The sequence below is a fragment of the Dendropsophus ebraccatus genome, chromosome 3 (genome assembly GCF_027789765.1).
Source record: "Dendropsophus ebraccatus isolate aDenEbr1 chromosome 3, aDenEbr1.pat, whole genome shotgun sequence".
NCBI lineage: Eukaryota > Metazoa > Chordata > Amphibia > Anura > Hylidae > Dendropsophus > Dendropsophus ebraccatus.
The window spans coordinates 130,133,298-130,146,696 of record NC_091456.1 but is presented as its reverse complement, the minus strand read 5'-3'; the positions used below and the strand labels follow the sequence as shown (position 1 = coordinate 130,146,696).

General features: G+C 39.3%; 1 protein-coding gene across 5 annotated transcripts in view; it reads right to left on the bottom strand.

Moving 5' to 3' along the window:
- Positions 1-13,399, bottom strand: part of SEMA6A (semaphorin 6A) — a 169,470-nt gene that overhangs the window by 59,133 nt on the left and 96,938 nt on the right. For all 5 annotated transcript variants that reach the window (XM_069962681.1, XM_069962682.1, XM_069962678.1 and 2 more), the window contains exons 10-17: positions 12,954-13,171; positions 10,782-10,913; positions 8,878-9,033; positions 7,957-8,133; positions 6,314-6,454; positions 5,639-5,719; positions 691-749; positions 354-374 (exon numbers count right to left, since the gene is read on the bottom strand). In XM_069962681.1, coding sequence (XP_069818782.1) covers positions 354-374; positions 691-749; positions 5,639-5,719; positions 6,314-6,454; positions 7,957-8,133; positions 8,878-9,033; positions 10,782-10,913; positions 12,954-13,171 — 985 coding nt within the window. The remainder of the gene's footprint in view (positions 1-353; positions 375-690; positions 750-5,638; positions 5,720-6,313; positions 6,455-7,956; positions 8,134-8,877; positions 9,034-10,781; positions 10,914-12,953; positions 13,172-13,399) is intronic.

Sequence of the window (13,399 nt, the reverse complement as noted above, 5' to 3'; positions counted from 1 at the left end):
TCAGCTGCAAGAATATAATAAAATATGTAATAAAAAATAAAGCTGAAACACAAATACGCTTAGGTTATGTTCCCAATAGGTAAAAATAAGGACAAATAATGGGGATTGTTACAAAACAACAACCTTTATCAATGTTCATGATCGTTAATAACGGCCCCTGTCTTGCAACAACAGCCGTTATATACCCTTACTTTTACATAGTGGGAACACATCCCATATATACTGTATGTGTGTATATATATTATATATATACACATATATACATACATACACACACACACACACACACACAAACGCATAATTGTATCTAGTAATCTAGAAGTATGTGCATATCTGGGATTTTTTTTTCTTACCATTTAATGCCACAAAAGAATCTGGAAAAGAAACAAAGAAAGAGAAATGTCACTTCTGCTTCCTCTATACAATGTATGGTCTATGAAATCTAACACCTTCCTTATAGTCCACCTATTACTGTGATTTTTACCGCATCAGCTCAACAATAAAATGCCCTCTCCATTCCCCCTTCTGCAAACATAGAGGTTCCTTTTCATGTCAGATTCACAATGATAGAATTCTTTCAGCTTGTTAATGCAAAGTGTCTTTGCTATTATTGTTGCAGGTAATGTTGACTCTGGGAATTTAGAAGTCTTATTTCACCCAAAGTAAACACAGGGTTGATTCTTTGCTTACTTTGGCAGTCGCCTAGGCCGTCTGTATTGCCATGCTCTACGTCTTGCTCAAATGACACTCTGTGAAGAGGGGGAAAAAAACACAAGATTAGGAACCCCAGCACATAGGCTACATGCAGCTGGTGGTAAAACATCAAAGCTTTCTGTGCACAGTTTGGACAAACAACACAAGTCAAAAAAAGTGTAAAAATAAAAGAAAAAAAATCAAGATGCATAGAGACACGGTGACCTTGACTGTATCACATTAAAAATAAATATAAGACAAACTCTGGGCTTTTGTTTATGTGACATCTGTTCAATTTGTCAAGTACAAAATAATCTTTGTCTGATGTCTTGCAATAAAAACATATTTTTGCCTGTGTTCTGACAGATTTTATTCTCAAAAGTAAACACAGCAAAAAACATTTAAAGTTGGTTAACATGACATTTGTACAATATGAAGCCCAGTAGTGATAATTATTATAATTCAGAGTCTTTGTACACTATGCATTTTAAATTCCTGTTTGGATCGACAAACACACCTAAAATGTCCATTTTAATGGCAAACGGAATACCTACTTTACCATTTAGAGGGAACCTGTTATCACTTTCAAGCGTCCTGATTCATGAGTGATAAAGCCAGTCCCTGGTGACTTCTCCATGCACAACCAGCTTTCATTGATAGATCTCTCACTGGCTAGGCATGGGTAGAGATCTATTAATCAAGGCCGGTGGGGCAGGGAAAATCCGCCAAGGACCACCCAATGACTGTGGTTCAGGCAGCGTGAAACTGATCATTTAAAGAGGTACTGTTATCCGGGATTCCGGCGAAGAGCCCGCCCAACCCCCGGTGGAGCGCCGGATACTTACCCTTTGCTGGAAGTCCCGCTCCTGGATCCGGTCCCGGACAGAGATATCAGCACCCGAAGCTGAGCGCACGCTGTATGCTAATTACCTGACATGAGTCCGATGCCAATAGAGAATGATTGGAGCAGTCATTCTCTATGGGCGCCAGGCTCATCTCTGGTGCACAGGCACACGGTTGCCGATGGCTATATCTCTGTCCTGGGACCGGGTCCAGGAGCGGGACTTCCAGCAAAGGGTAAGTATCTGGGGCTCCACCGGGGCATCGGACGGGCTCTGCGCCAGAATGCCGGGTGACAAGTTCCCTTTAACTCACCAGGGGCATGGGGCTAGGTGAAGTGGTCTAGTCAGTGATTTAAATGCTTTCTTTGCATATTGCATTTATATGTTTTTTTATTCTTGCCTTGACTTTTTAGTACCTTGGATTCTTTCAATATATATTATATATACTGTATATATGTAGTCAGTTAAAAGGTAACCCCAAGATCAGCATAAAGAACTACAAGTGGTGGGTCAAATTTTCTTTTTAGACTGATCTATTGGAGCTGACATAAATGTGGTCTGTGCAAATAGAGGCATGAGGTCTCTTAGCTGACATTTAAACAATGTTTAGATGGATAACTTTGCTCTGTACCTTTCTTTTATGTTAACTATAACTCAAGAGTTTGGTTTTATGGAGCTTTGGTTTGGTTTTATAACTTTTTCAACCTATCATTTATTATACTTATTGTTGGCCTGGACCCAATCCATCCCAGGTAAGGTAATTTAAAGATTACAAAATGCCATAAAATCATTGTAGAATTATTTATAGAAATAACAGTTCTGTTACTACTCTGGCCCTCTGTGTAGATTATACAGGCAAAGTGATTCAACTGGGATCCTGGGTTTAAACTGACCAAGAACAACATTTGCATAGAGCTTGAGTCCCTTTCTTTCAGATACTCTCTCTCTCCTATTCTTCCCATTAAAGGAGAAGTCCGGCGAAAATTATTTTTTTATATGTTATTACTTATGGAAAGTTATACAATTTTCTAATGTACATTAATTATGGGAAATGCTCATATACTGCTATTTCCCTTAATTTAGTGTATCAGGAAGTGTTAGAATTATCTCTGAAGCAGTGACGTCACGACCAACGGTGTAATTCCTATGGAGTGTCCAGCAGGGGGCGCTCTATATATAGAAGTCAATGAGTACCATTGACTTCTATATATAGTGCGCCCCTGCTGGACACTCCATAGGAATTACAGTGTATGTAATGTAATGTAATGTAATGCACTGTACTGTTGTGACTTTATGAATACATTTATGGAATACTTTGGGGAGCAAGTGTCCTTGCTCCCCAAAGTATCCCATAAATGTATTCAATGAATACATTTGCAGGGCACCGAGCAGGGAGGGAGAGAGGTGCCATCTACCTCCCCCCTCCCTGCTCGGTGCTGGGAACATATACAAAGTACTACTCCCCCATTATCTGCAGATAATGGGGGAGTAGTACCTGTGCTATCCCTATCACCGCCCGCGCCACCGCCGCTCACACAGGGGCTGCTATTCATCGCGCCGCTGATTCCCCGCCGCTCCTAACTACCCGCCCGCTCGCCCGCCCCGTTCCTGGCCGCCGCTCTCTGCTCATGCCGGCCGCGTCAGCCCACCCCCACCCCGGCCGGGAGCACGGCGCTTCCTGGTGTTCCCGGCCGGGGTGGGGGCTGGCTGACGCGGCCGGCATGAGCAGAGAGCGGCGGCCAGGAACGGGGCGGGCGAGCGAGCGGGTAGTTAGGAGCGGCGCGGGCGGCGGGGAATCAGCAGCGCGATCGTAAGTTTGATGCCGGGAGGAGGAGGAGGGGGAGCGGCGGGGGGCATGAATAGCAGCCCCTGTGTGAGCGGCGGCGGCGCGGGCGGTGAAAGGGATAGCAAAAGGTTCTACTCCCCCATTATCTGCAGATAATGGGGGAGTAGTGCTTTGTATATGTTCCCAGCACCGAGCAAGGAGGGGGGAGGTAGATGGCACCTCTCTCCCTCCCTGCTCGGTGCCCTGCAAATGTATTCATTGAATACATTTATGGGATACTTTGGGGAGCAAGGACACTTGCTCCCCAAAGTATTCCATAAATGTATTCATAAAGTCACAACAGTACAGTGCATTACATTACATTATATTACATACACTGTAATTCCTATGGAGTGTCCAGCAGGGGCGCACTATATATAGAAGTCAATGGTACTCATTGACTTCTATATATAGAGCGCCCCCTGCTGGACACTCCATTGGAATTACACCGTTGGTCGTGACGTCACTGCTTCAGAGATAATTCTAACACTTCCTGATACACTAAATTAAGGGAAATAGCAGTATATGAGCATTTCCTATAATTAATGTACATTAGAAAATTGTATAACTTTCCATAAGTAATAACATATAAAAAAATAATTTTCGCCGGATTTCTCCTTTGAAATGGCCTTAGTTTGGTAAAGTCAAGAAATTAGATTGTGAGCTCCATTGGGACACAGAGACTGATGTGAGTAGTGAAAATCTCTGTACAGTGATGTAGATTATTTTGGTGCTATCGAAGAAAAATGCTAAAGAAGTAAAAAGCAATGCAGTTTTATTGCATTTTTTTACGTTTTGTGTGTATAATGTGCCATGTAGCCTAGTAACATCAAGTGAGACAAAAAAAATCCTCCTGTTTTTAACAAGATATCTTAAATCTCAGCTTCATGAATTGTCATTCTTAAGGCCATGAAAGGAATGATGCTTGAGTGTTGTAAAAAGGCTATAGCAGTTTAGGACAGAACAGCATGTGTCACCCAAACAACTCCTTGCACAATAATCATATTGTGTCTATGCAGTAGACTTCGTCCTGTCAACTGTGGCTTGGAATGTCGCTCAGATGTCCTTGTATTTTTAGAAAGTTACTCCATACGTTAGTCAGACGTTAGCTCTCTACCCAGAAGCTTTCGTCTCTATTTCAGCTTTGTTAATGAAAACAATATGGAAATTACTTACAGTGGGTAAAGAAGCTTCTTATTATTGTTTCCAGTAAACAAACTTGACTTGTACGCAAGGTTTTTCCACACTGGATGGAGGTTATGACTTACTATGAGCACCAAATAAACTGAACTCAAACTAATGATTTACCCATGGAAGTCATTAAGCTCTCAGTGGTTTATGATGTAATAGACTGCAGTTATTATAAATATTCACATCTGTTTTCAATCTACATTGTCCTTACCATTCATTCCAAGATACCTCTAACACTGCAGAAAATGCAGCCTTGTACTTAAACAGGCTTGTGTACCAATAGCATTATAAACATGTAATGCTAACTATTTTTATTACAAAACTAGTGATACCAAAAACATACATTTCTAATGGAATAGCTAACTATAATCACACAGATGTTGAAAGTCTGCCTGCCAATGGCTATGACCTGTAGTGATCATGGTCAATGGTGAGCTCTGCTAAGCAGGCCCCAGAGGATCCTAACATTTGGAAACTTTGAGAGTGTGTGTGGCCAAATAAATTAATCGCACCATTCTCTAGAGGATATGTTTTAATGCCAGCAATATAGGGGAGGTATTGAAGCATCTCCAATAACAATCAGACCCTCTACTGTGTAAGACACTAAATAAGATCTTCTACTGTAAATCCCCCATTGAGCACAACAAAGCCCCTGTGTTGGGATCGATATGCAAAAACAAATTCAAATTGTTTTCTTTGCTCTCGTTCTCAATCGTAAATTCTACTTGTGGTGGCTCCGAGCAGTTCCATGAATTGAAAAGTCCTATTATATATTTCTTTTCTATAATTACAGCTAGCTATCATGGAGGCACCTGCATGCCAAGGACAACTCAGTCTTGTTATAAGAATTTGCCTATGAATTTTAACAGTGCAAATTCTGTATTTCAGAATGGAAACATTGTGTCACTGTGTCAGGCTGGCTGTATATTATGCATTCTGGTTTTCTTTTCTTTTTTTCCTTTTAATTATAATTACCACTGTTTCACAGCAGTCAGACCTCCAAGACAAAGTCAATTGCTTATCCAATTAAAACATTCACTGACATAATCTCCGGAATAGTTATATCTTGTGATTTGTGTCAACTTACTTAGTACCAGGTGACAGCTGTGAACATGTTCCCGCATCTCGCAACCAAACACAGTATGGGTCTCTGGAAGCAATACAAGTCCTAGACGTAAGGGATGGAGAGCAAAGAATGAGGATTTTTTCTCAGTTTAACCCAAACGGTGACAAAAAGAACATCTACTCAGTGATTAGCAGAAAAGCAGTATACAAAATCTGGCAAAATTTATGGAATCACCGCAATTTATAGCAAATATTCAAATCACAAATAATGCTTATTTGGTATCTGAATAACTGGCTTTGTGAAACATACAGCAAACAGTAAATAAGTTACAGTAACAATAAATAACAGGAGTCAATGGGGAGATTTACTAATGCTAATTCTTAATCAGTCTAATTCTTGAACAAGTCTAATTCTTGAACAGTGCAAGCTTAGACTAGACAGTCTGAAAATGTGCCAGATTTATCAGAGTGTATCATCCCTTTGGCCAAGTTTTTTTTTCCCCTCAGTATTTGGAAAAACTTTAATTTGTGTGAGGTATGTTTCACAAATCTAAAACGTTTGGAGAAGAAACATTAATTTGTGTCATATCTGTACTTCTGTATTTGATTTGAAATAAAATAGCTAGATGAACACCCTGTAAGGCTGGTTATTCCATGATGTTATAAAATCGCCCATATGCATGCAATAAACACCTACTTTTTACACTTCATATGACGTTCACATCTTGAAAGAGGTACCCAGATGACACAGGTCGCAAATGAAACATAAAGAACATTGTTTTGCTTGTCCAGCTGCATTCCGATTATCCTCTTGTCCTCAGTTCCTTCATAGTTACATCTATGCAAAGAGAAGAATTAGGCGAGTTATGCTAGATTATATTTTTGTAATATATATATATTTACAGATTTACTGTAGTTACTAGAGCAACAATTATTTTACATATGGGCAGGTTGCGGCTTGTTTGCTCTTGGCTCGAAGGCCGGCCATGTGCAAGATTTAGGCGATGAGTTTTCATTTCACACAATTAGACTTTACAGCATGTTGGAAAATCACCTTGTAGTGACTCAATTCTTCTCTTTTTTATATACAAGAAAGAATTATATTTTAAGGCCCCCCCCCCAAAAAAAGGCTACAACATATTCATAGGAAACTTTATAAATGATAGATGAAGGTCTATTGGAGAACAGGGACTCTGATGATGCCCATAGCCCTGACAAAAATGGAGTTCTCTATCTTAGTCTAGCAGATAAGACATGGTTAAAAAAACAAAAACAATTGGTGAAACACAGCCACTTAAATAGCTAACACAATATATTATAACTGTACAAAAAAGGAATGTATTCAGTAAAAAACACAATTTAGCTATATTTTATTAATCTCAATAAAAAAGACAGTACGTTATAAAATATGGCACTGAAAACTAGCTAAAAAGGTTGCTACAAACACATAACAAGTATAAACATATTATTCTCTGGATATCCAAGGAAGCAATAAGATTCACACATATCACCCACATATCATCTATAGAGAGGCGGCTGTTGAAAGGTTTTCTCCCACATGATAGGATTAACAGATGAATTGCATACATTAATATTACACTACATCCAGAATGTAGGGTATGAATAGCGGTATAGTAACAAAAACTGGCATGATCTTATGTAGCCTCTTAATCTGTATATTGCCCATTTATATAAGCTGACTGACTTATAGATCTTTTAGATATATATTGCCATGAATGTTTATTTAATTTTTCCATTACATTTGTAAAATGTGATCTTTTTTTTTTTCAGTTCTTTCAGATTTTTTTGCTGAATTTCTCCCAGATTTTCCCAATAGGTGAATTAAAGTTATTATGCAACATTAGCTGCTTTTGCTCAGAAATAGCACAACTCTTGTTCTCAGTTTGTTTGTGGTATTGCAGTTCACTTCCGGTAAAGGAAATGGAGTTGATATTTAATACCACACAAACGCTGAAGACGGGTGTGGCGCTGTTTTTGGATGAATGCAACAATGTTTTTCTTTTTTTTAGTCCTGGATAATACCTTTATAGAGATTTTGTTGCTTAATATACTAGTTTTTTACACTGCTAATGTGTACAGTAAACCCAAAGCTAATTCATGGGAGCAGACTTACAGCAAACCTATAGCAGATTGTAGGTAGATTAACAGCAAGGCATGCCTATTGGGTAAGCTTTTGCACCTATTCACATTGGTTAGATACATTCAAATCAATGGCAACCTAAACATGAGATCACTGTCAATTTGCATCAGTCATTTTTTATTAGCTAACACCATCATAGTATAACTAAGTAAAACATAACGAACATTAAGAATACATACTTTTCTGCATTGTACACATTCATTTCCTCCAAGAAAAGACTGTCGCTAAGGAAGCCACTGTATCCGGTCCTTGCCAAAAACTTGAGCACAACGCCTCTCTCTGACCCCAGAAACACCACTGTGTTATTTTGATATGGACCTGCAGCCGAGTCAACTGCAATTTTTGTCAGTCGATACCTGGAAAACATAGTTAGAAATGTAATTATTCACCATTTTTTTTTTTTAACTCGAACTAATTGAAAACAATATTCTGAAACAGAAAACTTTGACACTTTCAAAATCGTGTTAGGAATTCCTACAGATGTAGCAGGGCTGACAAACCATTAGTTAATAATTCCTCTGAATGTAGCAGAGCTGGATTGTAAACCATTTGTTCTCCGCATCTTAAATCCCTGAGTTCAAATAAATTAAGTTCTGTTTCAGCGTAAGTGTAAAACTCTTTTAGAGCCCTGTGTATTTAAACCCACGGTTTCACATCCCAGCCATGAAGTTAATGTTTTTGTGCAGCTGTTTCATGAGTCTTGGAGGATTTATATGAAACAGTGAATTAATTAAAATAATCTGTAAATCTCATCAAGAGACAGAGGGTAATGGCACAAAAAGTAAATTGGCCAATATGCTGGTGTGATATTGAAAGTTTCCTCCCCACCACCATGGAATCTCATGAGGCAAACTAATAACCAAGGACCTCCTGATCTCTATCTTCACTGACATCTGGTTTTAGCACAGCTGAAATGACATTTCATATCTTGAAAGCAGCCCTGGGACGATTGTGGCATCTGCCCTGAGCTCTCATCACTTTATGTTGGAGAACCGCCAAGAACAGCAGATATGTTTACAGACCTTCAAAGTACCTGAAACGCGTTTCCTAACATCAGTACATACACTGAGCTTTTGTACAAGATACAGGAAACTGCTTACCTAACCATTGTCCGCAGAAACAATGGTTTGTTTACTATAGAGGGCACTGCCTCGTCCATAAGGGGATGCGTTTTAATGAAATTAAGAGTGTCGTCTGGCAAGTCGTTGGATGTAGCGTATCTTTCTGTTGTTGCGGATCCAGCACAGCAGCCTGGCCTGGAAGAGGAAATGGAAAAATATAGCACAAAGCACAAAATGAAGTATCACACAAACTCTGGTTTCCTGAGTTTAACCTCAATAAGTTGTTTACTAAACAAAGCAAATTGCACTATATCCAAATAAAGCAGAAAACTTCCACAAGGTTGTAATTAAATCTTTTGGCTTCAAGGCCCATATAAAACCAAGAGAGGCAATTATTTATACCAGGTGACACATACTAATGTGGTCAAGTACTGACAGATCGCTCATTATCATATATTCCACAAACAGCCAATTAGACTTTAATTAGAAGAAAATGTCAAAAGAGACATTTTAATTGTTTTGTTTTATGTTAAAAGTAACAAACATTGTCTCCGCCTTTTACAGAATAAATGATACAAATTGTCAAGTTTGATGGAAAATTCTGAATTTTATATTTATTGCTTTTCAACCCCTTTGTAGCAAACTTTGACTAAGCACCAAGTATTATGATAAAGATGAACTGGGTTTAATTACTTACTTATGGTATAATTATTTTCAGAATTCGAGACATATCATTAAAGTAGAAAGTAAACCTATACTTATACAGGTTATGTATTTTGGAAAAACTGCACAAGCAACAATATAATTTCTTCCTTTAAGGCAACGCAAAAGTAATCTGATTAAAAAAGGGTTCTGAGCTATAAAAAATAAAAAGGCTTCTCCAGTCACTTTGTTTAATAACTGACAGCTGAATCATCGCCAAGATATCATTTATCTCTCATTCCCACCACCAGTCCTCCCCATGCACAAGAACTTACAGCATGACCAAGTGTTTCTGTATTCTCTATGGAGAAAAGAGGCGTAAGCCACACAGCCACTCACTGTGGCTTATTTTTCTCTGAACAAAGGGGTCAGTTGGGATTGTCCATCATGGTGGACCCCTATCACCACTGATATCTGAGCTTTACATAGCACTTGTTGCCATTAATTTAAAATGATCTCAGGACCATTGGGGGTCCGACTACTGAGCCCTCCTCTGGTCCTGAGAATGGAAGCTAAATAGGGAAACATTGCCATGCCCAGCACTAACGAACACTATTTCAATGTGGTTGTCCAAGCGAAGAAACAGTGGCAAGCATGTCCATGGACTGTGTCTGATATAGCAGTTTATCTGCTTTCACTCCTACAGAGTGTGCTCCCATGTTGCTGCTGTTCATGCTGAAACCACACACAGCTTGCTAGAGCCATTTCAATTAGTGAAAGCATGGCTACTGGCCACTACAAGTAACTCTGGTTTCATCCACCTCCACAAGTTAAACATGAATGTCCTTTAATTGGATTACCACTCATGATGCCCTAAATCCATATGATTTCTCCTCTATTGTTGGAACTTATAGTTGGGAAGATGTGCTTGCATTACAAAATATATATTATGTTAAGCTTAATTCATGTCCTTGGACAAAAATAAAAAAAGTTACATTCACCTGCCTGCACTGTGCCTGTCTCGATGGCAGCACTGCTTTTGTCTTAACATGCGGGAAGCACCTGCACAGGCAATCACTGGCCAAGAGGGGCCAGAGAGTTTCATGGTGAGTTTAATTTATATTACTCTAAGCTGTACCCATGGAAAGTAAAAAACAAAACAAAACTGGGTTTGCAAAAATTACAATGTAATTTCCTGTATAAGACACACATACAAGCATGCCATAAAGCAACCTTGTTAACTACTTCTCTTTATTCTACTAACAGACAGTATCAATAAAGAACTAATGGGAAAGTTGTACCTGGGCTTGGGAACACGTTCATCTGGAACTGGGGTCCATGTGGAATCTGGTGACTTCTGCTCCTTGAATCTCCCAGTAAATACGCTGGCAATATCAGCCATGTCGTAAGCGCAGACAGCAGATCCAGGGATACTGCAATGTGACATTTCCCAGAATTTGTTACTCATTTCACAGTTATGCATACAATTTGTGCCTGAAACACATGCTACATAGAAGCTTTACTGTCATAGAAAGCTAAGCTCTGAACTCATGACCCTTATCTATTGACAACTGAGGGCGATCTGCTGCAAAACAGACAAATGTAGCGCCAGCCGAATTCCTGTTAGCAGTCTTTTTTTTTCTCAATGGCATCTAAAAAAAAGAGCTAATTACAGGGAACTTAAAAAGAAAGAAATCTCCTGAGAAAACATCTCTACCACGGGGTTTGCACAGCAGGTAATGGGCTGCTAGAATTATGGCCTATTATTTTGAAGTGTTGGCCTGTAGACATTATCAACACATTTCTAGTGTGAATTCACAAAAAATCCTACTTTGCCACTGAGACTAATCTAGACCTGCAGTGAATGTTCCCTAATACTAAAGCATCCAATTAAGACTTGATCACAATGACATCATTTGGCATTTGTGGTTCCCAAGATTTCGATTGAAAAGAAAAAAAAATTGGCAGTTTACAATCTTTTTTCAGGGAAGATGTTGCATTTAAAGGGAGCTGTGTAACTGGTGCATCTTTACTTTATGTCACTGGCTGAATCGATAACTTTAGTACCATATTTTCCAGCATATAAGACCACTGGGTGTATAAGAAGACCCCCAACTTGGCCAGTTAAAATATAGAGTCTGGAATATACTCGCCGTATAAGACTACCCCTTTTCCAATGCACACCAAATAAAATTCAATAAAAAACATCAGCCAGCAGTTAGATAGATACAAAGGTAAGAGGAAGATACAAAGGTGGGCCAGGCAGGTGAAATAGGTGTGTTTTTCTGGGCACAGTGTCAATCTACTATATGTCTTTTTTCCATACCCTAGACACCTGCAGCTTGCTCTCCCCTTCATACAGTCACCGCATACGGTAATGATGAAGCCCTCCTAATGAAGAACCCAACCATATGCGGCGACCACAGATTCTCCAGTCCGGTTCCGACGTTTTTTCAGCACCTGCGCTATAAGACGACACACGGCGTATAAGACGATCCCTGACTTTTAAGAAGATTTTTCTGGCTTAAAAAGTAGGAAAATTATGATTGCACCATAAGGCATTCTGTGCCTTATGCCTCTGTGACACCACACGCATTCAAGTTTTTTCTGCTGTTTGTATGTACATATTTTCTTGTCTGCTTTTAGAATCTATTTCAATGTCTCATAAGGTTTGTAATAAAGGGAATTTGTCACATAGAAAACACGTAACAAGTGATTTATTAAGGCAAAAAGACCTATTAGTGGCTTTATTTTCATTGTCTGTTGCTGCATTTGACTAAAAATTCTTCTTTTTACCATGTCCAAGTGTCACAAAGGCATGGCCGTGGCAATAAAGTGCCCCAGGCTGTGATGCCTCTTCATTCTTCTTCCCTGCCAGCTCTCTATTTGGGTGACAGAGCCTTGTTGAACCCTCTGGAATCATAGGGCATGAGCAGGTTTTCAATAGGCCTCGGTGCCGGAAACTGAGCCCTGTCTGTCATTCAAACAGGGAGAAGGTGGGAGAGGATAATGGAGAGGCATTACAACAGCCTAGGACACTTCATTGCCCTTTCCCATGCCTTTTTGACACTTGGAAGTGGCAATAAGAAAACATTTTTTAATAGAATGCAGCAATGGACATGAAAATTGAGGTAGTAAGAGTGTTACTGGCCTAACACCTATGTTACAGAAAAGTCATAAAATAATTTTCAGCAAAACTAATCTAATTATTCTTCAGAGAGTCGTTTAGACCAACAAATATGTTTGTCGCCCGCCTTAACTAAGGAAAGACTAATGCTGTTGTAGAAACCACAAAAACAAGGAGTTGGCCTATAGCAGTGGACCATTGGTTTAGAAATAAGTATATTTAGTATTGCAGTGTAGGAGGAAATCAGAGAAAAGTGGGGCAAACTTTGGTATAAAAGTCTTCCTGCTGTGGATCTTCTTTACGGAAGAAAAATTCTGAGCAGCAGCTTCAAACAGCAGGCATTTACCTGTTGTACGGTGTGGAGAATGTAGCCAGCACAACATCACGGCCATTAATATGGATGACATCAGTAACAGCTTGCAGTATGTTGAAGTAGAAATGGGAATCACCAGGAACAGAGCAATTCAATCGAGCTTTAAGAAACGAAGTCCACTGTTTCTCTAGCACCCTCTGAGAGCCTCCCATGTCATTCTTGCAGACTTGGGCAACTCTCGGAAACACCACCTGCAGAGCAAAACAATATTTCAGTAACAGTGTCACAAAATGCCAGGATGTGTAATAGGATACAACAGCTATAAAATCCTCCGGAGAAAAAAAAATAGCCACCAAAGGAAAAATTCAGTGCTGGAACCATGTGTTGTAGAAGATAAGAACGTGCCATTTAAAGCAGTGCAATAAATCCCCTAAAAGATCAGATGTCTGCAATATATAAATTAATTTCTAGAAAGACTG